Source organism: Pecten maximus, chromosome 5 (assembly GCF_902652985.1).
Source record: "Pecten maximus chromosome 5, xPecMax1.1, whole genome shotgun sequence".
NCBI lineage: Eukaryota > Metazoa > Mollusca > Bivalvia > Pectinida > Pectinidae > Pecten > Pecten maximus.
The window spans coordinates 25,940,530-25,968,464 of record NC_047019.1 but is presented as its reverse complement, the minus strand read 5'-3'; the positions used below and the strand labels follow the sequence as shown (position 1 = coordinate 25,968,464).

Genomic DNA, 27,935 nt, shown 5'->3' with positions numbered 1-27,935 from the left:
AGTAATTATTTTTACTTAAATTAACCATGATCACATAACCATGTGGGATATTTCGACCAGTTTAATCAGAATACATTTCTTATAATTTCGAATAAATTCACACATTAAAGTAGTGAGATGAACACAGTATAACTACTATACAAAGATTGCGATTCGATTAATATCTTATGATTGAAATTATAACAGACAGCAGACTACATTTTAACATAACAGATATTGATTTCCTGTCGTCAAACTTTTCCTCATGGCTGCACACGCCAATACACGTTTATGTCAAACCTCTAGACTGTAGAGTGGGCTGTTCACCTACCTAATTTGCATAAAATTGAGGTCATCCTCCAAGATCCGGTATATGCTGATTGTATATAAATGATGTCGGACGGAGGGATTTACATGCCCTGTAAACCACAACAGACAACTCTACAGGTAGGAAGAGGAAGATAGGTAAACGAAACACATAAATTATGTAATGACATTTGTTTTGAAAACTAGTATTATATGCATGACACTTAGGCCAGATGAACCAGACGCAACATGAAGTATTTCCAGAACACCCGGAGATATACCAGGAACTAAATAATATATAGATCAAAGTCCGTAGATATAATCATTTATGGCAATACCATTCCGTTGCAGTAAGGTAAGTGATGTTTAAAGAACACAATTGTCACACTATGAGTTGCAATTGATCATTTCTGATGTTTATGAATGTATTTACTTTCGTTTTAGGTTGGGGTAACCATAAATGTTTGTAAACTGCAAGTTCTGATAAGTACGTTTTATTTCCGTTTATATCTGTAATGAAAGCGGTGTCACAAAATAGGGGTTTGACATTAGGGCCTATGGAGAGGAACAGTGCATACATACACTTATATTTACACTTGCAAAGTTTTGTCACTATATAACAATACCAGACCGATTTGTTTACAATACCAAACATTGACCTTTGAACTTGCGTATGAAAATATGACAGGGTACTGGAACTACTTTCGCCAAGCACATGGCTTTACAATTTAAGTTACAAATGGTTATTTTTTTAATTTGAAAATGTATAAAAATAACATGTTTGACAATATTGAATATGATAATATATCAAAATGTTTTTGTTATTTATGTTAATATCATAATAAAAAACAGAACTATTTTTTTACCGCGGAAAAAAAATCTCAGTTTGTTGTGAAGCGTCACCATTGGCTGTTCTAATAATTGACTCCTCCCACTGTGTCCGACTTTTATGATTTTTTTTATTTACAAAGAAAAAATATTGTAATCACAAAGACTTAAAGAAACGACATCCGTAAAGTGTAAATATAGGGATTGGATTTCACTTTTATGTTAACCATGCTTTTATGAAGCAATTCCTCTAAGAAGATATTCTATGCGGCGCACTAGCGCCCCATTTAGAATATCTTCTTAGAGGAATTGCTCTATAAAAGCATGGTTAACATAAAAGTGAAATCCAATCCCTTTATATGCACTCCAATATTATATCAGGAATAACAAGGTATATTTCGTAGTTTCACCAAATCAAAAATTGCATTTATTGCATGGACAGATATACGTTTTTTGAACATTTGTATATTATCATAATTCTGGGAGAATGATTGAAAATGAAACAAATATCGTTTCCTTGACAACATTAACTAAATGTTAGCATTTTAGGCATTTCTGCGTTGCCACTATGGCCCCTGTTAGGTACATTTTGGCCAATGACTAAACTATATATTTATCATTTTGCACTTCTCTTTGGCCAAAGCTTTTATTTCTTTTTTAAAAAGGAACACTTTGAAATGTGTGTCATTTTATTACAGAAATAAAATCTAATTTACGATTTTCGTAAAGCATATTTTTACCCAGCTACGGAGAGGCAACAATACAATCTTCTCTCCAAAATAGTCTTACTTTTGGAAGAAGAAACAAATGTTGCCTCAAGAGTTTGCACCAAACTGGACAACTTCATCTGTGATGACCTCGTAATAGTTAAGTTGTGTGAACTTCCCGTTATGCCAGTAATATGTGTACTGAAAGACAGTACAACTATTTATATATATAAAAAAAACGAAATATTTCTTTGTCCACTCGTGCTTGGATGCGCGTGTTACAGGTACATTCTTTAGTATGCATTAACTAATGAGCTTTCCACAAGATGGCGGAAGGTGTACACGTACAGGAATGTCGATCCCAAAGTTCGACCGATTCTGGTGAAAATAGTGACTATTCATTGACTGATCTATCACAGAACTGTGCCAGATACTATGCTAATTCGGATTGTGAAAGTACAAAGCAGAATAATGACTCTGCAAGTGATCATTTGAACCAAAGGCAACGAAACGGAGATGAGCTGAACTCTACTCAAGGTACGTTAACAGACAGCAATAACATGTCTACTCAAGGTAGTCCCACTCCTACCCAGAAATCGTCACAAAGTTTGAGTCCAATACCTAATCAGCAGTTTATAGAGATACTTGACAATGCATTATTTGGTTTAAACCACGATGATTACGTTCAGAAACTACTCGAACTCGGCCACTCCGAGGGCACTATTACCTGGTACAGAACCATACTGTTGAGCAGGGCGGGCTCCATTGACAAGTGTCCACAAGGCAGACTTATCACAAGGAAATCTAGTCAGAGTGCCACTAGTTGTGTAAAATACGCAAAAGACTGTTTCATATTACAATCGTTCATTAATGGTGATGACAGTGAGATAGATAGTGTATTCAGTAAGGGCGTTAGCGCTAAGGCTCCACAGGGGAATGCTAGACTTACTAGACTCTTTGATGGTACCCCCCTGAACTCACCACAACCATCAAGCCCACGAGCAAGTACTGTCACCTCTCCAAATAATGGTAATAGAACACCCACAGTCAACCCCGAACTTAGTAGTGCTGTACATTCTATACATGAACGTATGAGTAATCTTGAACAACACATGAGAGGAAAAGAAAATAAAGACGCACGTCTATTACAAGAGATGAAACACATGACGGAGGAAAATAAGAAACTGTCCAACATGGTATATGAGCTGCAACACGCGATCAGCAAAATGTTGTTGGAACATAATTCCATAACGCCAATAATGTCCGATAATTACCGAGAGCAGTCAAACCCCACTGTGAGCCCCTCGCGTACGCCGACAGTCCAAGTAAATCCTAACGGTTCTATTATGAATGAATCGGTAACGGGTACCTCACCTGGACAGGTACGGAGCGAGTGTGATCAGACGTCATCGCCTATACCGAATACGCCTAACGGTAACGTAGACACTATACTTACCTCGACGAGTGACAGTGCCGGTCAATCTTGTGATAACTCGTCAGCCCCGTCGAAACGCGTTCTCCAAGATAGTAGCACCTCCAAAGGAAGCATACGTACCGGAAATACAGGTGTGCCCCGTAACCCGCGACCAACAGATTTTTCGGAAAAATCTACGGTAACCTCGCAACAACAAAAGGATGTTTTTGTTGGAGTTACGCGTAAACGAGTGGCAAGGTTTCATCTTAGGGGAATTGGTGAGGAGTCAACCGAAAGTGGAATTACAAAATACATAACCTCGCGAGGTGTGACAGTGACTCAGCTACTGTTATTCAGAAGTAAAAGTGGAAGAGTAACCGCGAAACTAAATGTACCTCAGACGTTCTCTAACGATGTAACGAACAATAACTTCTGGCCAAAAGGTGTTCATTGTCGAACGTGGCTCAGTCCAGCGGAATGGGACGCTCAAAGAGACGAACAGCGAAAACAAACATATAACCGATCTGATAGACAAAGGCGAAATGTTCAAACTTCGCGCGAATCGGACTTCGCAAATGAACATGAAGATAGTGGCTGGTATAGCGATCGTGATGACATTAATAGGTACTACAGTGAATCAAGGAACAACCTACCCTGGTACAAAAATAGTAAGACCCATGCGGATGAGGCATATCACAGCGGAAGACGTGAGGACGACCACTGGTGGAACTACGGTGACAGAGACGAGCAACATAACAACCAATTTTAATGACCCACACAAACAGTATTTACACAATATTCCTGAGTATTATGGTGCTGTCTCTGATGACATGGAACGTAAGAGGGTTATTTTCGTCGTCCCGAATACTGGGGAATCTGTTGAATCAGACGAACTGTGATGTATGTGTCGTAACAGAACATAAACTTGCTAATGATGCTTTAGATGTATTTAAATCGGTAAATAGTGAATATTTTCCGATTTTCAACTTGCGCGAATTCATAGAATTTCCGCGAACTGGAAAGGAAGGTGGTGTGGGAATTCTGGTGAAGAAAACCCTTCGATACAATGTGGGACAAGTAAGCGGGGTCCGAGACGAACGGATTGTTGGCCTGAAAGTAATTACACAGACTGACACACTGTATATATTTGGAGTATATATGCAAAGCGACGGAGATGTCGCAGCTTACAGAGACACGCTACAAAGACTAGAAGATTTATGTACATATTACAGTGAGTACGGTAAAATTATAATAGCCGGTGACTTTAATGCACGAATTTACGAAAATCATACGTATCATGCTGCGAAACAAAAGGCGGACCTGATGAGAAATTTGATTGGGAATATAAACTTGCACGTATGCAACCACAGGCGTGAAGGTGACGTATCGTACACATTTCGTCCTTTCGAAACAGTATTAGACTACGTTTTGATTGAAAGATCATCTTCTGAAAAGATCGTGAGCTGTGTCGTGCTCGAAAATAACGAAACAGAAATCGCCTCCGATCACCTTCCCGTAATCTGTCACATGGATTACCAGATAGATGTTGCAATCATTGATCAGGCCAAACCTAGATCGAACGTCAAATATACAGCATGGGATAAAACTACAATTGAAGATCTTGTACAATATCAGCTTCAGTTAAGTGACAGATTGTGTAAAATCATTACGCCAGACACCGGGGCACAGTTGGAAACTGACTCGTTATATGAACAGATTGCATTGTGTATGACGTTAGCAGCAGAGGAAACCGTACCGAAACGTCGCTTCAAGCATTATTTAAAACCGTTTTGGAGTAAAGACTTGTCAAAACTACACAAAATCGCAATGATCAAGCGAATGGAATGGATGAATAAAGGCCGGCCGCGCGGAATGGAACACGATTCCTATAAAGAATATAAAGCCGCGAAGAGGGCATTCAGAAATTTTCATGATACAGCACAAAACGAATACTTGGACGTGATCCATAGGGAGCTAGACGAAGCAGCCGAAATCGACCAAAAGTTGTTTTGGCGGATAGTTAGGAAAAGGACTAATAAACCAGCAACAGCATGCAATGAATTAGCATTCCGAGGTACTACGAAACGCGACCCGAAAGGAATTGCTGACCTTTTCGCCGAGTTCTACGCCGAATTATACTCGGACACGTCATCTACGGCAGAAAATAATGACACAGATTTTCCTCCCATCACTGTGGATGAACTAGATAACCCATTCACATTTGAGGAAGTTAACCGAGCAATTCGCTCCCTCAGCCTTAATAAGGCAGCGGGTGTGGATGGCATACGGAATGAACACATTCGATATGGCGGAAAGCAACTGATAGACTCCCTGGTGTATCTGTTTAATCGTATCAGAATTACGAGTGTTATTCCAAAGACATGGAAAAAGGGTCTAATAATACCGATTCATAAAGGAAGTCGCAAATCCAAAAAAGACCCTAACAACTATCGGCCTATATCATTGCTACCAACGTTGAATAAATTACTAGAGAATATTATACATCGGCGAATAACCAAGTGGAGCGAATTAGAAAATATATCATTCCCAAATCGTCAGCAACAAGGCTTTCGCAAGGGCCATAGTTGTATGACGGCATCGTTTAACTTAACTGAATGTATACACGATAACCTGGAAAGTAACAGCAAAGTGTATGTGTGTTTCCTTGATACATATAAAGCATTTGACACGGTTCAGCACGAGGGATTATTTCGAAAACTCTACAGTCTGGGTGTGACCGGAAATATATTTAACATAATTAGGAATTCATATCGTGACATCACAAGTGCTATCATGACAAATAATGTGACGTCAAAAGCATTCCCCGTCACACGTTCAGTGAGGCAGGGAGGAGTTATCTCCACGTTTATGTACTTAGTCCACATTGATGACTTGCTGAACAAATTAGAAAATTCCAGAGCTGGAGCTCGTATTCTCTCCGTGAAATGTGGTAATCCGTGCCTTGCGGATGATATTGCACTGATAGCCACATCGCCCAGTGCACTACAGACGTTGATTACCATATCGGACAACTACGCAAAGCGATGGAACTTTAACTTCAACAGTAATAAATGTGCGATTTTGTGCTTTGGCCGGAGTATTACGGACCGGAACTGGAATATCGGAAACACAGTCGTCAAAAAGGAAATCACTGAAGTGCATTTAGGCGTGGTATTATCGGCGAACCTGAGAAACACTGACGCCATCACCAAAGCATGTACAAAAGGACGTAACATGATTAACGCGATTACAAGAATGGGCACGGATTGCCTACATAGCAACCCATTAAACATAGTGAAATTATACCGAACAGTGGTACTACCGGCTGTACTCTATGGATGTGAGACATGGACAAACATGTCAAAAGGTGATATACAGAAGCTATTAGTGTTCCAGCACTACGCTGTGAAACTGATTCTAAATCTTCGACCGTCAACAAGATCGGACATGTGTGAATCTATGTTAGGCCTACGAAGAATCACATCAGAAATTGATAAACGTAAACTGTATTTCCTGCAATTCCTGGCCAGCTCTAATCCGAATACAATATCAAAAGAAATATTCATCCGGAGACTATTCCGTAATTTTGATCAAGAAAGAATACAAGGCGGGTTCATACCCGATATCCTTAACATACTTGATACATATGGATTAACACAGTACTTGACCGAGTATATAGACAAACACCATTTTCCTAATAAATGGACATGGAAACGTATAGTTAAAAACGCTACAGACGTGAAAGAAGAAAAATTACTACGACAGAGAATGAACTCCGACAGTGATTTTAACCGATTTCAGTATGTACACAACACGTCGTACAGACCGTATCCACTTCTAGACAATTCTAAAATTAAACCGAATGTGAAAATGTATATATGTAAAATGTTAACATGTGTTCCCTTACACACAACAGTTTCAGAACATTGTGATAAATGTGGTGAACTCCGATCGGATATAATCAGACATTACCTGACTTCCTGTAAGGTTACCTACGCCCTGAGAGATGTGTTCAAAGACAAAATTTTAAATGAATATGGTATACCTCCATATCTAGCTGTTAGTAACATGGAAAATGAAATTCTTGTACAGACTATGTTCAAAGGCAAAATCAAAGACTGTGTATTTGATAATGATGAGCATTGTAACTCATTTCAGAATGATTGCGCGTCATTCTTGTACATGGCTTCGAAAATATATTTCCAATAATGAAAGAAAATGTCTGTTATAAACGGAAATGAATAATGAACATTGATCTACAAACGTCTTTGTAAATAGTATTTACTACATTGTATTTGTACTCTCTTTAAAAGAGGAATAAAAGAATATTGATTGTGATGACCTCGTAATAGTTAAGTTGTGTGAACTTCCCGTTATGCCAGTAATATGTGTACTGAAAGACAGTACAACTATTTATATATATAAAAAAAACGAAATATTTCTTTGTCCACTCGTGCTTGGATGCGCGTGTTACAGGTACATTCTTTAGTATGCATTAACTAATGTCACAAAGAATAGTCACCTCAACTTCTATGGGGTAATCACAAATGACCTTGTGAAATTTGATGCTCTAGTGGCAGCACTATTTTCCCCAAAATAAGATTAAGTATGCATTCACTCGTGTTGATAGATAGTAATTATGTTGCTTTGGAGTGAAAATGATATTACTTCTTCAGTGTAGCTGTGCACAAACGTGACATATTAAAATCGTTAATTTGATATCTATAAGTTATAATAAGTCACCAAACTAGTCATTTAGACAAAAAAGTATGGCCAAAGAGAAGTGTTAAAGAAGGTTTAGAAATATAGGTTGGTCAGTGGCCCAAATAAACGTAACAGAGGCCATGTTGACAAAGACGAAATATCCTAAGATTACCAGAATGGTACTCAATTATACAAAATGACACACTATGATTACCGTCTCTGTGCAATAAAACTACACCTCTTTGCAAAGTTACATATGTCATCCCAAGTTGACATTATATAGGCTTCCAACACAATCTTATATTTATCAAAAATGATAAAGGACAACTCATATGTTATATATATATATAAAGCATGCGAAAATATATTTATGTAATATGTATATCAAACATTGGATATCGTATTTTCTAGCTACGTCGATAAGATATTTTATATATCAATCAAAAATCTCCTTGAGATAAGCTATGGTTGATGATTTATTAAACATATATGTATATTTACCATTGTATGGCACTGCCACGATATAACCCTACCAATTCAGTTGCGAGTTCACCAGCCTATGAACAGCCAACAGGAAGTGATATCTGCTACTGGTAAGCGCGGGAAATTTTAATTTGAAAATTTCAAAACAAAAATCGCATGACAAATAAAAAATCGCAGATGGTAAATATAAGAATTGAACGGCTTTCAGTTGGCATTCATAGTCAATATGAATTCCAACTGGACAGAGGCAAATTCAACATGAAGCTTTTTGAATAAATTCTCTTAATAATAAATATAATATCACTAATGAAATATCTCCTTTAATCTATTATATCAAATATCATTATGTACGATATTCAATATTTACGTTTATGCTATATATATATAGAGGATCTGGCATGAGTTTCCCTTCATATTAGATTTATGATACGAGTTTTGAATTTTTTATTTTTGCGAGCCTCTGGCGAGCAAAAATAAAAAATTCTAAACGAGTATCATAAATCTAATATAAAGGGAAACGAATGACAGATTCTTTTTATCATATGACGTTTTCTTTCATCGTTCCCCATCAAAAACTGATTTTTTCTTTTGCCTTGAATCGTCACATCTTAACCAAATCACCCGAACCTTCGAAGTAGGTCAATTATACCGACGAGAGAAGAAATAGTTCTAACACAACTGACTCTTGAAAAGGATTCATTTTATTAAATACACGTCTCAAAACAAAATTTCAGCATTTTTTCATTTAATCTATAATAGATAAATTGTCCTTGGTGTTTGAAACAATGAGGAAAATATTTTAGTTTGAAAGTTCATGAGCGACTGTTTTTGATATGACGAAGCCGTGACGTCACTTGGCGCGATAATGGAGGCTTCGTTGTACAAATGTCTATTCGCTGTCGCTGTCGTACAGAACCATTGTACGGCGCCTTTTCACTGCTTTGTGTTTATCCTCGTCCTCGCGGGAGTTTTTGGAGATGTGAAATGTTCCACCGTGAATATTCCCACTGAACATTGTGTTCAGACTGCCGTGAAAAGCGACTTTGGATGCCGATTTGTTGGCAGTGTTGTTTGTTTTGACATTACACGTGTTTGTCGACGACAGTGTCAGCATGTTATTCTGAGTAACCGTTGAAGGCAAGTTGTAACAAACTACATTGCCGTTTTTCATGAGGATTTTATTAAATAATGTTATCATTTGTTTATTTGAAAAGAATCTAGACTAGATATGTCTCATCGGACAACGCAACCGCAATTTTCTATCGGAGTTGAAATATGTTACTAGGGGTCATAAAATAGATGTTTGCCAGGCCTAATTTAACATCTTATAGTATAAATATAATTAAAAAACTTAGGATGTTTACATCTTGGATTTTATCTTTGATTGTACAATATGTTATGTTAATAGACCAATTTGTCGTTCAGTTGATTTTTTTTCAAAGTTTACAAGCACTTAAAAAAGGAACTACTTTTAGGTTTTCTATACGTATTATAACTTACATTCTAACACGATTCGTTTGCAACGCGTGTTTTGATTGGTTGCGGACCGACTTCTAATCTGCGATAGAACCATGACATATCGTGTTAAGCCACGCCCCGTTTCTAATCAAAACAATATGGCGTCAAGTTCGACTCGTAGCGAAATTCAACACTCTGTACCATTTATGATTGATGACCCGTGATATTGGAATCGAAAGTGAAGAAATCGAATAGAATGAATTAACTTAATAAATTTAACAAAAATCGTTAACATCATTCTTACCGTCATTTATTGATTGAAACGTTCATTTCGTCCGTGTGTAAGCATCTAAGGTCAAGTAAAATCCGAAATGAAATGGAACAAGTGCACACAACTTCACATAACGGTTGAGCCTGTAGAAACACATCAACCCTGACTTTGTTAAAATGCACATGTCGTTAAGCATACTGCGTAAATCCAAATATGTCTTTAAATCTTCGGAAACAGGACTTTCACAACAATCCAAATACCCCGCTTCGTTAACATACAGACCGAGCTCTCGCCAGTATGGGCGTGGCCAATTGACCGACTTTGATAGCTTCTCTCTGATTGGTCAATCCGCCACAGTATGACACGTCACGAACGGAGGTCACAGAGTACTGAACAGCGTACTTGTAGCACCGTAAAACAATGTTTCTAAATATATATGCGATAGTAAACGTGTTAGAATGGGGATAGTACGTTGTTTTTCGTGGCTATACTGGCGATTAGAACATGAAATTTGGTTTAAACTCTCGACCTATCGGTCTCGAGTTCAAACCAAATTTCATGTTCTAATCGCCAGTATAGCCACGAAAAACAACTTACTATCCCCTAATTTGAACATATTTATATATATATGGCCTACATTGAGCGTCAACTATTTACCTATAGGCATACTGTTCTGTCTATTGTGATTAAGCGTGTAAACCAATCACTGCCGTGCTTCCAAATGGCATGTGCAAACGAAATCTTGTTGCTGAAGTCGGACTTGGTTGAGCAAAGTCGACTAGACATGCGCATTATAACTTCTTGTTTCTCTACACACGCGCATTACATGTAACCAAGGTGAGTTCGCTTCTACATTAAGTAGACCATAGTCACTATAGCACACCTTAAGTAGGCCAATATATACTAACTGTTTTCTTTTGCATTGTTATTAGAAAGGTATGACTACTATCATGATAATACTAACCTCTTATATTGCTGAAGTGACTTGACTACAATCAGGGTAATACTAACCGGTTATGTAACAAAAATGGTATGACTACCACCAGGATAACACAGACGTATTATACTACAGATATGATATCACTGCCATAAGGGTAATACTTACATGTCATGTAACAGAAATAGTATGACTACTATCGGAATGATAATCATATGTTATATTGCAGAAATGGTATGATTACCGTCAGGATAACATTAACCGGTTATATAAAATAAATGGTATGACTATCATCAGGATAATACTAACCGGTTATATAACAAAAATGGTATGACTACCACCAGGATAACACTGACCAGTTATATTACAGAAATAGTATCACTACCGGCAGATTAATATTAACCATCAGAATAATACTCTCTGAAATTATTACAATTCAGAAATTGTTTGACTATACAATCAGGATAATACTGACATATCATGAGGCAGAAATGGTATGATTATCATCAGTATACTCATATGGATTTGTTACATTACAGAAACGGTATGACTACCAATGGAACTTCATGGTCTAGATGATTGATCCAATAAAATGGCGGAAGAAGAGGACAGCTCTTCCTCGTCCGACATGGCGGACGATCCCAGTACGGACATGAGCGGGAAAATTGGATGCATCATCGGAATTGATATAAATGAATCGCTTGCATCGGGTTTGTCAGATGTTTCCATGAATGAAGGTCATGGAACTGGACAAATTGAAAACAACGAGGACGATGACGATTCAGAGGATGTGGATGAGGGAGCAATCGAACGTAATTTGCGCTTCGACAACGACGACGATACGGAAGATGATTCTGATGAAGAATTCCATGACTGTAATGATTTGGATGATGATGCCATGCAAGCATTTGAGTAAGTAACAGTAAGAAGAATACAAAAAAAAAAAACTTTCCTTGAACCTAAATGATTTAAAAGATTGATCATTGGTCAGGTCTTCAAGATTAAACAATGCATGCCATTCATCTTCTGTTTCACGAAAAAAACTGCCATCAATAGCAGATCATCATTTATGTATCCACAATTTTGAGGCGAGATCAGGTGACAAATATATATATATATATATATATAAACAACAACAAAAAACCCTGATAACATTGTAACTAATCTAGGAGTATATGAAATGAAGGATACATGTTTCTTTACACGTACTCGTTAGTTTATCTTAAATGTCAACATTGCCAGGTCGAATGCTACATGCACGTGTAGTTAAATGTACACCTACGCGTGAAAGGTAGAATTTTTAACCTCTTTGATAGTTGATAATAAAGCACATTGAAAAATGCATATTTTATCATTACTAAGTATATTAATTCCACAAATACCTTACATTACGTATCTTAATATCTTACAGTGTACGTGTACATAGCATTAACAATTTCCCATAAGTATCTGGGTATAGGTCAATGTCAAACAAAGTATAACAAAAGGGTACAACTTTTATCTCGTCAAATTCAGTGTAATGAGCTTTGGAAACAATCAGAACATGTGCGGTATATTTAAACTCATTTGGCTATTTAGATTATTTATCATCCGTCATAATATAAACTATACTACATTTTCAAGTCTGCGACTACACTATAGATAACCAGTGTCGTTACAATCAGGTACGAATTTACTTCCCATTATCAGGGCGTAGAATGGTGCTTAACACCGTGTGCATAATCATGATGTGATTGTCTTCTCAAAAAAGATGGAAAATAGTTTTAAATCTGTGTCATGTGTTATCTTTTTGACTAGTGTGTACTTCTTGTGCAGTTTACTTAATTTTGTTTTTACTACCCTACGGAATAGTATAAGCTCTCATATAGTTTGTTTTTTAACTAATATGTTTATTCATGAGTCATTTATTTTCAACTAAAATGTATGTATGCATGTTACGTACAATGTTAGGTTTTAACTCTTACTGCACTTATTGCTCTTGATATTCTTTACAAATAATTGTCGTATTGATTGCTCTTAATAGAGTTGGAAAGCACTGCATATACAGTGTAACAAAAGAAAAGTTCCATATACACTGTTATAACAATCATAACATATTGTATTTTGGCATTAGGCCGAATTCACCTAAAATGAATAATAACGTTAATCATGACGGTGAAAAACCAGATTTTTCATATATGAAAGTGTCGACATGAATACATATTTATTTTTGATGGTAAAAACATACAACCGATATATTTATTTATAAAATGGGTAAATAAGACAGTGCTTCATTAGTAACATGTTTAACCAAAACCTTTTAATGTTGTCTAATGACAGTAATGACAATGAAGAATATTCAGCGAGGATGTGCTACAGCCTTCCTGCAGATCTCACGTTAGAAGATACAGATGGCGAATGGGACAATGATGAGGGAAAGGAAGTTGAAGAAACGGAGATAAAAGAGGTGGAAATGCCAGAACAGGGAGAAAATGAATGTGACGATAAGGAAGAAAGTATGACTGTTTCAAAGACAAACACCGAAAGCTTTAGCTCACATGCATCACAAGTATCCGTGCCTGTCGAGAAGGTTTCACCCATGTACCTAGGACAGCAGGCTGTCAATTGCGCTAAACTTATTCACCTTTCAATTACAACATGTCAGGAGGTCATGAGAGAAATCCTGAAATTCAGCAATCCTCATGGCAGAGAAGACCACCATTTGGTTACTATTCTTACAGACTGGGAAAGAACGCTTTCATCTAAGAGATATAAAAAGCAGACAACAGACAGACCCATATTGTCAGCAGAAGAAAAGGAGAAACTGTTCAGTGGTACCGTTACTTATGACAAGCTAGATATGTCTTTGTTATATAAAATTGCTAGAAATAAATTGAAAGACAATATCTTAGCAGTGGGGCCAGGAAATGCTCCATGGAACGATAACCCACCCGGGTATGATATGCGTCTGCAGGCATGTGTTGATAAACTTCGAATATTTCGGAACTGGTGTTCACACTTAGATCATGCTACTATATCAGACAAGGAAGCTGATTATTTATTCACGTATATCAAAGAAGTCATAGTAGAGACCGAGAAACATGTCAAGATTCGTCCACAGTACAGTCTCAAAGTTGACTATATACAAAATGGAGAATTGTCCCCCTACGTCGCTGAACAACAGGAAAAGATAAGAAAACTTGGTAAGTCATATCACATATAACATACTTATGGCATTGCCGTATCTAACGGGCATATCGACCTTTTAAAACCTCGGTTCAAAATGAATGAACGTTGCTTGTTATATGACATACAATGCCCCAGGACATCGCTGACATGTCAAACTTATAGAACTTGGTACGTCAAGTGATAGAACTTGATTTGGCATTCTCGTGATACAATTTGATATGTCATGTGATATAACTTGATTTTACATTCTCGTGATACAGTTTGATATGTCATGTGATATATCTTGATTTGACATTCTCGTGATACAGTTTGATATGTCATGTGATATACATAATGTAATTTGATTTGACATTCTCGTGATACAGTTTGATATGTCATGTGATATAATTTGATTTGACATTCTCGTGATACAGTTTGATATGTCATGTGATATATCTTGATTTGACATCCTCGTGATACAGTTTGATATGTCATGTGATATAATTTGATTTGACATTCTCGTGATACAGTTTGATATGTCATGTGATATAATTTGATTTGACATTCTCGTGATACAGTTTGATATGTCATGTGATATAATTTGATTTGACATTCTCGTGATACAGTTTGATATGTCATGTGATATAACTTGATTTGACATTCTCGTGATACAATTTGATATGTCATGTGATATAACTTGGTTTGACATTCTCGTAATACAATTTGCTAAATGTGACATGACTTCGCATTAATTCGAATATAATCACTCCAGTTCTGTAACCTTAAACATATTTGCTAATGTAACTGTCAACCGACTGGACAAGTCAGTAGATATTTTTTTATCCACAGAGACTGAACGGGATGAAACGAGGGAAGGTGCACTGACCGATCTGAAAACGCACCTTGATGATTTGAAGGAAAGCCTTAAAAGTGCGTACACGTCTGTAAACAAGATACATATTCTAATAACTGTCCGGGGTTTACTCTATTCTGCTTTACATTAAGATTTGTTAAACACAAATTACGTATATAAACACTGTTTTGATCGTCGGTCGTGTAAAACGAGATGTCTGTCCTTCATTGGTACATAGTAATTTTTGGATAGCTTCATGCATTACCCAACACGGTATTTTTTATTTTTTTTCTATTTATATTTCAATTTAACAGACACAAAAGCCCAAAAATAAAATTGATATCAAGGTAGTAAAATAACGAACAAGCATATATATGTAATGCTATTATCAATACACCAAGAAAAATGTCTGGTATATGGCAAAGATAATTAAAGTATGCTTGCACTCTAAAACTTTTTATTTTCTTCCATTGATGCTAAATTTCAGCCTAAAACAATTTTGACTAATACGTTAATTCCTTCTCTTAAATAATAACAGTCTAATTAACTACACACAAATTTAAACAAAAATAAATTGTCAATGTATTTTCTTCTGCATTCTGGACTTGGTATGTTACAATGTCGCTATGTTATTTTATTTCAGAATGCTTCTCCGATCTAGAGATGTTTGATACAAACGTGAATGGCCAAGACGGTAATATGTGTTCCATATTCTTATATAAAGCACGAAAACTATCACAGCTATAATCTTATTTGGTACTTTTCACAATGAAATATTTACACTGAATCGTGATTGCACTAACTCCTGTATCGCTATGGTTGTCTATGGTTAACATCCTTGATGAGTTAATTAATTATTGCACTAATCTGATAAACTTCGATATTGCATTCAATCCCGGAGGAGCACAGACGCCCAACTCACATTATAATTCCATACAATGATATTACCTGTTGGATTTAAGATCCCCTTGATTTTATTCCCCGTTTCAAGCTTAAAAAACTCACTCGTCCTCTGAAAGACGAACGACAATATATGTACATCGTTGTAAAGTATACTGAGATTCTGACCGACAGTAGCTCCATCTCTTCTTTTACTTGACTTGTTATTCCCCGGCCAACGACGGTTGACTGAGGATAAACAAATAGAGACCATCCCTCTTTGAGGTCACAAGCGTTCTCTATCAATCACATCATTCAGATGTCTAGTTTTGATTTTTGCTATGAACCCGTTTCCCGTTTCAATGATATTTCAACGTTTCTGGAGCTCATCTTCTAACCCATCCACAACAACTTCACAAATCTTTCTACTTACACTGATTAAGTGATCTTGTACTGCCTGCAGATACGAAGAAGTAACCGGTTTTGATATTTCAGTTTAAGGCACAAGAGTTAAGTAGTTTTAGAGCATATATCCAAACACTTTTAAATTTCGTGAAACATCATTTTAGTTTGATCATTTGTTGGGTTATCACGAAAACAGATAGTCAAATTCACTTATTCCATTGGATCCAGAACATATCTTCAAAGGCGTTTTAAATAACTTCATTAAATAAATACTATAGGTCATATGTTTTTATTTCAAACATCAATTATCACCTTCGTTCCATCCTTCATATCTAATGTTACCTCCAAACATACTATCAAATAATATTAAGCAATATATATCGTACCCGTGACTGGCATCCCTTGGCGAGATATATAAATGACGTTGTCCTTTTTATTTTCATACAGGCCTAAGTAACAGAGACATTACAAAACTCTTCAATTTTACATATAAATATACTTAATCTTCAACTTGCAACGGAACCAGCAGAGACAGTCTACATATAAGTGTTATGATAAGCGTGAGTGCAGTTTCCTAATTATTTATATTCCCTTTCTAGACAGTAACATCCATGCTTTCCCTACCTACGCGGTGTTTAACCTAGTTGGTTTCATATTCAAGGACCTTGTTCCCATTACCACTATTTCTTTATCAGATGGTGACTACCGACGGGTTTCAGCGCAAGGTTTCGAAACATGCAGTTTAATGAAAATCACAGGATATTTCATGGTCGACATCATTATCTGATTTGAAAATATACTGTATTCTATTTTACTTGTTGATGTGCCTATTGGTTTCATGATATTACCCTGGTTCTTATTATAAGTAAGATTTGTATTGCAGGCGTTGTCGATGAAGTAAAAGACGCTCAACTTTCCAGAACACTCGTCATGTTCTCCTTATACTTTTGTCATTGGTCTCCTTACAATCTATATTTTTGTACTTTTTTTTTTCGTTTTATGGATTCTGAGTTGTAATTACGGTTTCGTTAAAGTGTGGGTATTCTTTATTGTTTTCTTTATTAAACAAATTTTGTGATCATATAATCATATGAATAATATCACACCTCGTTTAAATGGATAAAGGGATTTAGGAGGGACATATACACACCCTGAAAGTGAGTTTGTTTTCAAAAGTGTAAACGACTAACCATATGTCCTTAATGTTTCAGCTAAAACCAAGAAATACATCGAAAGCCATGAACGCAGCAACCAATATTACGCAGAAACAAGTACTTCAAGAGATGCAATGGATAAACTAAAATTGGAGCACTGTGTTGTAATAACAGGATACAAGGGATCAGGTAAAACGGCCCTAGCATATCATCTTCTATACCAGTTGATGTCGTTGGGAAGGTGCAAAGTCCACGTTTCTCATAGCTTGTCAGACGTTGAGAAGATATTCTCTGAAGGTTTTTTTATTGCGCTTATTGAATTGGATGAAATTAAACCTAAACATAGGGAGCAAGTAAAACGTATCAAGGAAGGATTGATATCGCCCGACAAAACCCTTAGTCTCTACATCATTATGACATCAAACGTAGGTGATTGTGATGAGATTTTAGATATCATAAATCATGTTGACTTATCCTTAACCTTAGGTGAAGATGAACGAAGGTCTATTCTCACACAACAGTTGCGTCAGGAAGTAAAGAAAACAGGAGCGTTATCCCATCAGCCAACCCCAGAGGAATTAACAGAAATAGTGAAAGAATCTTCTTGCCCATTAGGTTTTCCGATGGCTGCATCCTTGTATGCACAGAACGATAACTATCGCCGACTTGGTCTAGCTTTTTTTCGATCGCCAGTCGATTATTATCTTTCAGAAGTAAAGAAATTTTGCAAGGGAAAAGCAACGCATGCTCTTTTACTTCGATTAGTACTTCAAGAAACAGATCATAGCAATAAGGATGACGTTAGTGCATGGATAAGGGATTCACAGTCAAAAGTAGACGAGAAATCTGTCAGAAGTGCTTGTAAGCGAATCAATGGGTTTTTGATTGTGCCATCCAGCGCCTCCAGCGACTTTCAGCTACGAAACGCATGCGTTCAAAGGGCTGCATGTATGTATCTCATGAAAGACCACTTGCAACATTCAATCAAATGCCTTGGTCTTGAATATATTGTTGACACAAGCATTCTCAGTTGCAGGGAAGAAAATACAGGGAATTGTGTTCAGATTCTGTCTGATGATACTGATAAGAAGGTATTGGCAGAGAGGTTTTTTAGAGAAATTTTGGAGGAAAAATCAATCAGTCTAGTCAAGAGTGATGCGTGGTTAGACAGTACATTCACAGATATATTTATCGATGTCTTAGTGGCACATGTTAGAAATATTGCCGAAGAAAAACAAGAAACGGAAGCTTGTGCATGTATAGAAACACTATTCCAATGGGCTGTTCTCCATAGATGTATACCTCTTTGCAAAGGTCTGGTAAAATATATTGGCAGGACATTCTCATTTGACAAAATCCCAGAATTTATCCCAAACCTGTTGAAAAAGCTCATGCTGGATTCATGCGAAGTTTCCCAAGATCCGCTTTTCATTGCTGACAGAGAAGTAACCAAAATTGACCTTTTACGGATTTTTGTCAAGAAAAAAACATGCTGCAACTTTTGTCAACCGATAGTGTCATGCCGTGACGATGAAGGCTTACGCTATCTTCTGAGTGAAGGAACCATTGATCAAGAGCCGGACTGGGGTTTCTGGAAATTTCTCACTTCCGCTGCAGCCGAAGGCGATACACTTCTATGCAATTGTGACTTTGTCAGGTTGGTATGCCTTCCGACACAAGATCACGAAAACAACGCCAGAAAAGAAGATATACATGTAGCTGAGTTTGCTGAAAAAGTGAAATCTTTGAAAGACGATAGTGCTTTAAACAAGCAACATTTCTTTTTTAGTTGCATAGAGACTATTGGGTTGAATCAGTCTCTCATGAGTGCAATGCGTCAACATAAATTTGACATACTTGCTACGAATAATGAAGAGGAAAAGTACAATGCTTTGCACGTAGCAATTTGTAGCAAGTTGCCATGTAAGCAGTTAAGAAACACGATTCTGGCATTGACTGATCTAGAATTACAGCAGCAAGTGAACCAGAATGGTGACACGCCATTAATGATGGCAGTACAGCAGGAAGGTATTGATATCAGTAGTATTAATATACTTTTGAGTCAAAATGCAGATCCAAACTTTTCTTCACTTCAAGGAGGATATGCAGCATTGCACCTGTGTATCATGTCATCACTCGATGATGATACTGTATCAAAGATGGTTTCAATATTGAAAAACTATAACGCAGACATCTACAAACAATCCTCATCAGGGCAAACGCCAGTTAACCTTGCAATATCAAAAGGAATATCGAGATTAAAAACACTTGGATCGCTTGTGAAAGCAAACCATTCCCACCCTCAGGCTACGCAATATATGTTGCATTACTGTGTACAGTTGGACTTGGATGACACTGAAAAGAAAGAAGTTTTTCAAGTTTTGATCCGTGAAGGGGCTAGCGTAAACCAACGGGACGACAAAGGACTAACACCGATCATGTTAGCCATACAAAAAACCAAAGAAAATACTGACCTAGTCAGACAGCTTCTAGACAGCAAAGCTGATGTTAGAACTACCGATTACGAAGGGTTGTCTCCGTTACATCATTGCTGTAGTGCGAAACAAATGCCATCAAAGGTAGCTTTGAAAATAGCAAAATTGATAATAGAGCTTGATGATGCCTGTTTAGAAGAGCCTGACGAAAAGCAGAAAACACCTTTGATGCATGCGATCACGAATGAGAATCATTTGTCAGCTGATCTTGTATTCTACTTGATAGAGAAAGTGACTGACGTGAATGCTGTGGACTCCGGGAAAAACACAGTGCTTCATCTTTCGATGAAGTCTCACTTTAAAGACGATATTGTAGAAGACATGGTGGAGAGTCTCATGAATAAGGCAGCTGATCCATTTGTACAAAATAGCAATAACTTAAGCTGTCTCATGTGCGGTGTATATTCCCCAAACGGCCGTTTGAAATCCATCACATCGATTCTTAGGAAGACAAAAGACCACTACAAACCCCAAACAGACTTGCGTGGTTATAATTTACTTCATCTCTGCGTTGAAGCTACAGGTATAGCAGATGAGGATGTGAGCAAATTATGTCAACATGCAGTAAAGTGCGGAGAATCAGTTCTTAAGAAATCAAAAGAAAATGAAAGTGCATTGGAGTTGGCTGTGTCGTCTCAATCAACACGACTTCAAACTATATGTTCCATGCTGAGTTCCTCTGGAATGAAGATAACATGCGAGATATATGACCTGTTGAAAAAAACAAACAAATTATCATACAAGTTGTTGCAGCTTTTACAAGAGCACAAAGTAGAGTTAGATGAGGAGTGCCGAGATGCAAGATTCCCATATCATGATATTATTGATGATGCGCAAACAGCGGTTGATGAAACAATAGTCTATCCACTTGTTCGCCTAGGCTTTGACATCAATCAAATGAATTCACGAGGAGAAAGTCCCCTTACGTTCGCTTGTAGGTCACAGTGTACACAAGCTGTCCTTGTCGCACTAGCGAATGAAAGCGACATCGCAAAACATGTTCACAACAATGAAACGTGTCTACACTTACTGGCCAAATCAAACAGAAATGATCTAGAAACTCGTGACGCTATGACTTTACTTATGCAAATAGCCAAAATAAACGTAAATCAACTTAACAATTTCAAACGTTCAGCTTTGGCAGAAAGTGTCATCAAGCAAAAAATGAACTCTGCTCAGTTTCTTATGCAAAAAGATGCTGATCCAAATAAAACAGACAGGGTGGGAAAAACCACCGTACATCATTGTGTGGAAGGGGATTGGTGTGACGACAAAGCATGTGGGATGCTAGATATCCTTGTAGATGGTGGGGCATATATTGACAGATGTGACAACAAATCAGCAAGTGCTTTAACATTGGCGTCAAGTCATTCAAGTCGTAGTAGACTTTTCACTATGCTCAGACTGTTAGAACTCGGAGCAGATGTGTGCCATGTTGATCGATGGGGTAGGTCGCCAATCAGTAACTGTCTTACATACTTACGAGGACATCGAAAGGCGACAGGTTTAGAACGCGCGTGTCGTCTGACTGCTCTGAGGCTTTATGGAGTGGAGCCATTCTGCAAAGACAATGATGACAAGACTGCGGTGGAACTTTGTGATAACCTTAAACAAGAAAAAGAAATTCTAGAAATCGATATATTCGGCCTTCCGCAAGTGTATGCGGATATCGTCAAAGGCGCATTCGCCTCACTTGACACTCGTGATGATTATGATCATATCGAATATCCGGTGAAGAAACTGACACCAGGAATACTACAGTTAATGCAATATTCAGCCAAGTTTCTTCACAGAGAGTTGTTTGATGTTTGTGAAGATGACGCAGATTTTGATACAATGAGCGACTTTTTAGAAATAAAAGAATTTGAAGCAAGATAAGAAAGAATGTGGAATTTAGAGTAACTGTATTCTATTCAAACATTGGACGAGGAAGAGAATTTCCAAATCTTGTGCAAAGTTTTAACACATCTTTCCCCTTAAAAAAACCAAATGTGTTATGAGATTTAGAGGGCGGTAGTTAATATCTTACAATGCCTACAATTTGTAAATTATCTTCTTAGGTTCCCTCAAAGAAAGATTAACAGGGAGGTCGGTGGAGTTATTTCTCTTGGAATCGAACCCCACATTCAAAGTCAAACACTCAGTCGATCGAGCTAAAGGGAATTGTCTGTATACTATTTCTCCGTCCCATGTGTCAGAGCTCGAACACACATCAACTAAATTTCAAAGAGGCCAGGCACCAAATCTAATACATGTACATGCATATGAAAGTGAAAAGTGTGTTTCATTTATCAGAAATAGAACTCGTGAACCCAACGAAGTCCGATTCTCTACCGATCGAGCAAAAAAGAAAACGATATTTTTTCTCATGTTTGTTAAACCATGTATCGACATTACCAAAAGGATATGATTTTGTAAAATATGATTAATTGGATATAGCTTATTATTAAGTATGATGAGTTGTAATGTAAATACTATGTTAACCAAATTTTTAGTGTATTATACAATACTATCAAAACTAAATTTAAGGAAAGTTCCTTAGCTACAGTACTTAAGGAAAATCTATGTAAAGGAACCTTCCATAAATTTTGTAATGCTTCATGTGATGAAGCATTCTGTGATGCCTTCCTTGAAGTACTTTGTAATGCTTTCCTGAGAAGAATTTTATAAAGCTTCCCTGTGTAGTATTTTATAATGGTTCCCTGTGGAGTATTTTGTAATACTTCCCTTGAAGTATTTTGTAATGATTTCATGTGAAGAATTTTGTAAAGCTTTCCTGTGGAGTATTTTATAATGGTTCCCTGTAGAGTATTTTGTAATACTTTCCTTGAAGTATTTTGTAATGATTTCATGTGAAGAATTTTGTAAAGCTTTCCTGTGGAGTATTGTATAATGGTTCCCTGTGGAGTATTTTGTTAAGTTACAACAATCTCCCCCTCGGGTTGAGATCCCCCTATCTCACTCCAAAAGGGGTAAAAGATTTTATTAGTCCTTGCCGTCTTCGGATTGGCCATACAATTAACGCCTTATAGTGTTGATAAACCGTTAAAAATCATCTAACTTGATCATAAATACATGCACGGTAACAATGTCGTAGGGCGACGCTTCATAATCATATTTATGGCAGCTGAGATCATTTATTTTTTATGAGATGCATCGTGCACCTACGGAGCTATGTTGATCTAGTAATTAACCAAATTTGATCTGATATCATATAGATTTAAATTATTTTACACATTTTGATTAAATACTGGATCATCGTTATTAATTACAGCTTGAATTGTAAACATGTATAAATGTACTTGGATAAAATTTAATGTTTAAAAACCTGGTTGTATGTCTATTGTTGTCGTTATGTTCCTGAAATAAATTGTGGAGGATAGTGCTTCTATAAGTTGCCAGAACATGTGCCCAGTCCTCTTGCTTGTTTTAAAGAAGCAATAGGATATGTTTAAACTAAACTGTGAAGTACTGTAAACATCATTGTAATTCCGGGTTAATGGGTCTGTGAGTTATGTATATGATGCTGACTGCCCGTAGCGACAATTCATATAAAATGTACTAGTACGTGATTTATACTTATGTGTTTATTACTTCAGAGGCATAACAAAATAATGCAAAAAATATCTGGCTCTCTTATTCCTGAAGTTGTGCTGGGTTTTTTCACTTTGATATTTGATTTATGTTCTCTTTTTCGCTGTGTTTATTGAACACTTCCTAAATTCTATCCAAATTGAAGTACATTTGTATATTGATTGTTTTAGTTATTTGTTTTTATTCTGTTTCTTAACTTGTTTAGTAATAGATTGATTCATGAAGACGTGTTATGTATGATGAATTGTGCCAAAAAAGTAAAATTTATTTATGTCAAAACATTTTTCGTTGTATTGGATATTAAAACATTATACTTGTTTAACATGTTGAAGAATGTGTTATATGATTGTGATTTTTGCTGATTCTAATTTGTCGGTATCTCTCTGAAAGATATTGACAAAATATAATGTTAACCTTAAACTGGGAAATTCATGCCTGAGAGATTAACATAGCAAATTGATAACCTAGACTGAAAATAGTAATAGGAATTTCTCGAATCATTAGTATTCCTGATCAATTACACAAGAGTAATGTCGATCATCGGGCAGTCAAAATTGTAGCTGTCTGACAAAAATACTGCCAGACTTGATAAGACACGTTTCGGATACCGATCTACAAAATTTTGTAGAAAACAAACAGAAAAGCACTAAATTCTTAAAATATTCCGTAATCTTTTGGCGAAAAAAAGGTCATGACGTTGCCTTTGAAAATCTAACAGGTAGATATCGTACTTTATCAAAATCTTCAATTTAATGCCAGTAATTTGTGTTTAATATTTTTTACTTGATTTATGTTATTAATAGATAATATTTTTATTCTTGATTGCTTGTGTTATATTAAGATTTTATATTGCAACAATGATATCATAAGATATCGTTTCATATAACAAAACAGTTATTGACTCCGTTAAGGTTAATACGAAGAATCGATAACCTTCGAAATGTGTTAATAACCTAAACAAAGTCAGTAACTTATCAAATTGTATACAGGCGTTCCATGTGACCTTAATATTATAATTATAATTATATTTTATGTGATGCTTCTATTATTTAGTTATTAAACAATTAAATGAAATTATAATTAATTTCCAATGGATTGTACGCAGAATACGGCTTTCTGATTGGTTGAGATTTTTTTATTGACGTTGTGTATTGATTTGTGAAAAAGAATTCCTTACAAGATCAGTTAAATTGTACATGAAACATGTTTTAATTTTGAAAATCAATTTCAAAAAATGATTATAAGCGTTGATGTCAATTATTTTTTAGTTTCATGGCAAACAGTTTTTTTTTTTCATACCCCAATGAAACTAAAAAAAATGACATCAATGCTTAAATAATTATGACCTGAAAATGTATTTGTCACATAATTGGTGACATCTGCAAAATACAGTAAGTCATATTTTGAGGATCTTCCGTGACTGACTGTATGTTATTTTAGTTTCTTACATAAGTTCAGTGAAGTCATTGCTGCACAGACACGAGTTTAAGATTCTATTGATCACATCATTCATATTGGTCGTAAGATAAGCTAAAACTTTGAAAATAATTTAAGTCATATAACAAGCGGTTTACATTGCCAAGACAATTGCCATTTAGGTCATTTTTTATAACGTCACAAAGTATACATGTATATAGTTACGATGAAGATGCTAGTCATGTGATAAAATATCAAATGTTATGTCGCAATTTAACTGCCATTCCAGACAAAATTAATACTCCATATATGTATGTTTTTCCCATCTTTTAACGACTGCATTTACTTCAAATGTATCACATATACTAGCCGTATGTCCATTACTAAATGATGAATGTTGTTATAGAAAGTTTGCGGCATAAAGAAAAAGATGTGACTTTAAAAATCGTATGTACATATGTTTGAAGTGAAAAGATCTCATGTATATTTCTTTAAACATTCACTTTTAGGTCAGAGACGCAATAATGAAAGTTTAAAGGATTTTGTCGTCTGGGAAATTCACAAAATAACATATATGACAACCACTAATTTGACAAGACAAAATTACTCAACGAAGTCTACCCCTTTGTCAATGCACAACAAAACGAAAATCAAATTACGATGTCAAGACAAAGTAACACAACTACACAGGCAACCGCTCATTTTTCGAGTCACAACTACACAAGTTATCTCTCATTTGTCAATACACAACTACACAATGATCACTCATTTGTTGAGCCACAACTACACATGGAATCGCCTTTTCCCCGTAATTTTACATTTATTTTCATAGTCTACCTTTGTCAAGACACAAAAAAATACTTCAAAGTTCTGTAATATTTTCGTCATTCTTCTACAGCACTCAGTTGGAAACACGTTTTTTAAGTTTTCAATATTTACATATTTATATAATTTGTCGTTGGTTAAATCAAAATAGTAATTTGTATTCCCCAAATATACGCTTGAAATTGAAATATTTTATTCGTTTAGACTGATTTCTTATAAGAAGGCAACTGTAGCTTAAATGTATTGTTTAATTTTGTGTATTTAAGATTGGTCAGATGTTGATATAGATTCTACATCATCAACATCGTAATCACTGCTTCCACTAGAAATGTATAAATAGTACCCCGAATTATATATATATTATAATAAAAGCAAAATAGCAGCGTCCATTCATGGTATCAGATCGAAAGTTATACATACAATATATAGAGGTACACGGTAGAATTTCTTCGGTTTATAACTAATTGTTTATCCACTTTAAATTCAAGAGAAAAATTAGAAGATCAATTTTGGGGGGTGATAGTGGTGTACTCTCTGTAACTTTTGGTATTGTTTAAAAAAATGAATAAAAAATAAAACAACAGTCTCAATGAATATCAATCTTTATAACTCTTTGTTGGAGATGTAGCATCGTAAGTCTGCGATGTATTTCTACTCATTTATTGTTTATAACAAAATAAATGTATGTCGCTAATATATACATATTTGTCTTTGTTGTTTTTGTCTCCAATTCATGCTTTTCAATTAAAACAACAAAATTGAAAATGAAAATAGATAAATAAACATCTAAAAAAGGCTTATAAACTTTGTTCTCCTCGAGAAAACATAAGATATCCGGGAGGAATCGGAAACCAGTCTGGAACACGTGATTGTCAAAATTGATGTATTTATACTTTTTTCCATTTTGTAATTTTCACTGCTATTAATAATTAACTTTTATTTTAATTCATTAAGCTGCCAAATATGCTCGTTTCGGCGATACATACATTTTAAATGTTTTACCGTTTGAAAAAGTATGTCAGTCACACAATTAAATATTTATTTATCTCTTTAAGAAATAATCTCTTCAAACTAGAAACAGGCTACTTGATCACATGGACTTGAAATAAAATATGTAATTTTCAACATAATATAATTACGATACTTTAACCTTCGGATCATCAACACAACATGTGCATATGATAAATTGTGCTAATAATAAGATATAACATAGTAACACAAAGACGAATGAAGGCAATTCCATATCCTGACCGGGCTTCGAACTCATGAACTAAATTACCAACACTGGAGACACAGACAGGCTAGGGACCACGGGGAACCTACATATGGAATTTGATAAATTTGTTTATTTGTTTGCTGGGTTTATCGCCCGGTGAACAGCCAGGGTAATTTTGAGGCGGAGTCTCCTTGTAGTAGTTGGTGACTACCTCCTTGAACAACATACAGAAAGCCCTTCTCATGCCATCAACAGCAATAAGGGTAAAGTGTCTTGCCCAAGGACACAACCACGACAGCACAGACTGACCCGTTTCTCAGATCCCCGAGAAACACAAACTGACACGGGTATAAGAAGCTAGGAAGCTTCGAACCACACACCTCGGATCGTCACGTAAGATTACGTGGGGAACGCGCTAACCGACCGTGCTATCGCGACCCCTATTTGATAATTAAAGATCCATGGAGAAATTTAGAAAATGGTGATGACAATTATAAATCATATTGTAATAGTCAAAAAATAAGTCTACATGTAGAAAAATTATCAGAACATTAAAATTTATTTTCCCAATAATAACAAATCCTAGAATTTCTCACAAAAGCAAGCGAAATCACTTGTTCTGCTTAATGATGTGTACAGGCAGCGACCTAGGCCTATACACATGTATAATACTATCTACACTATATACACTATCTGAAAGACGGAAACAAAAGAAATTGTTATTATTTTATAAAATGCACCATAATTTGGCTCCGTCTTACTTAAATGACATTTTGCCAAACAGAGTTAACGAAAATATTAATTATAACTTAAGAAATAATCAAAATTATATACCACCTAGATGTCGCCTTACATTATTTGAAA

General features: G+C 35.9%; 1 protein-coding gene across 2 annotated transcripts; it reads left to right on the top strand.

The window, feature by feature from the left end:
* The first annotated feature begins 341 nt into the window (after positions 1-341).
* Positions 342-26,555, top strand: LOC117327671. Of its 2 annotated transcripts, none has more exons than XM_033884751.1 (6): positions 342-426; positions 11,627-11,999; positions 13,407-14,269; positions 15,084-15,164; positions 15,731-15,781; positions 17,583-26,555. In XM_033884751.1, the coding sequence occupies exons 2-6, from the start codon at positions 11,680-11,682 to the stop codon at positions 21,896-21,898; spliced, it is 5,631 nt and encodes a 1,876-aa protein (XP_033740642.1). In that variant the 5' UTR covers positions 342-426; positions 11,627-11,679; the 3' UTR covers positions 21,899-26,555. The 2 variants fall into 2 exon arrangements, with proteins under 2 accessions (XP_033740642.1, XP_033740641.1); XM_033884750.1 differs by having other exon boundaries at positions 362-444.
* Positions 26,556-27,935: the final 1,380 nt, after the last annotated feature.

What these genes read in the sequence shown, in the direction of transcription:
- LOC117327671 (XM_033884751.1), top strand. Translation starts at nt 11,680, where the DNA reads ATGGCGGAAGAAGAGGACAGCTCTTCCTCGTCCGACATGGCGGACGAT. An exon ending in GGAAAAGATAAGAAAACTTG is followed by an intron (nt 14,270 to 15,083) that starts GTAAGTCATATC and finishes TTTTATCCACAG; the next exon opens with AGACTGAACGGGATGAAACG. An exon ending in AAACGTGAATGGCCAAGACG is followed by an intron (nt 15,782 to 17,582) that starts GTAATATGTGTT and finishes TTAATGTTTCAG; the next exon opens with CTAAAACCAAGAAATACATC.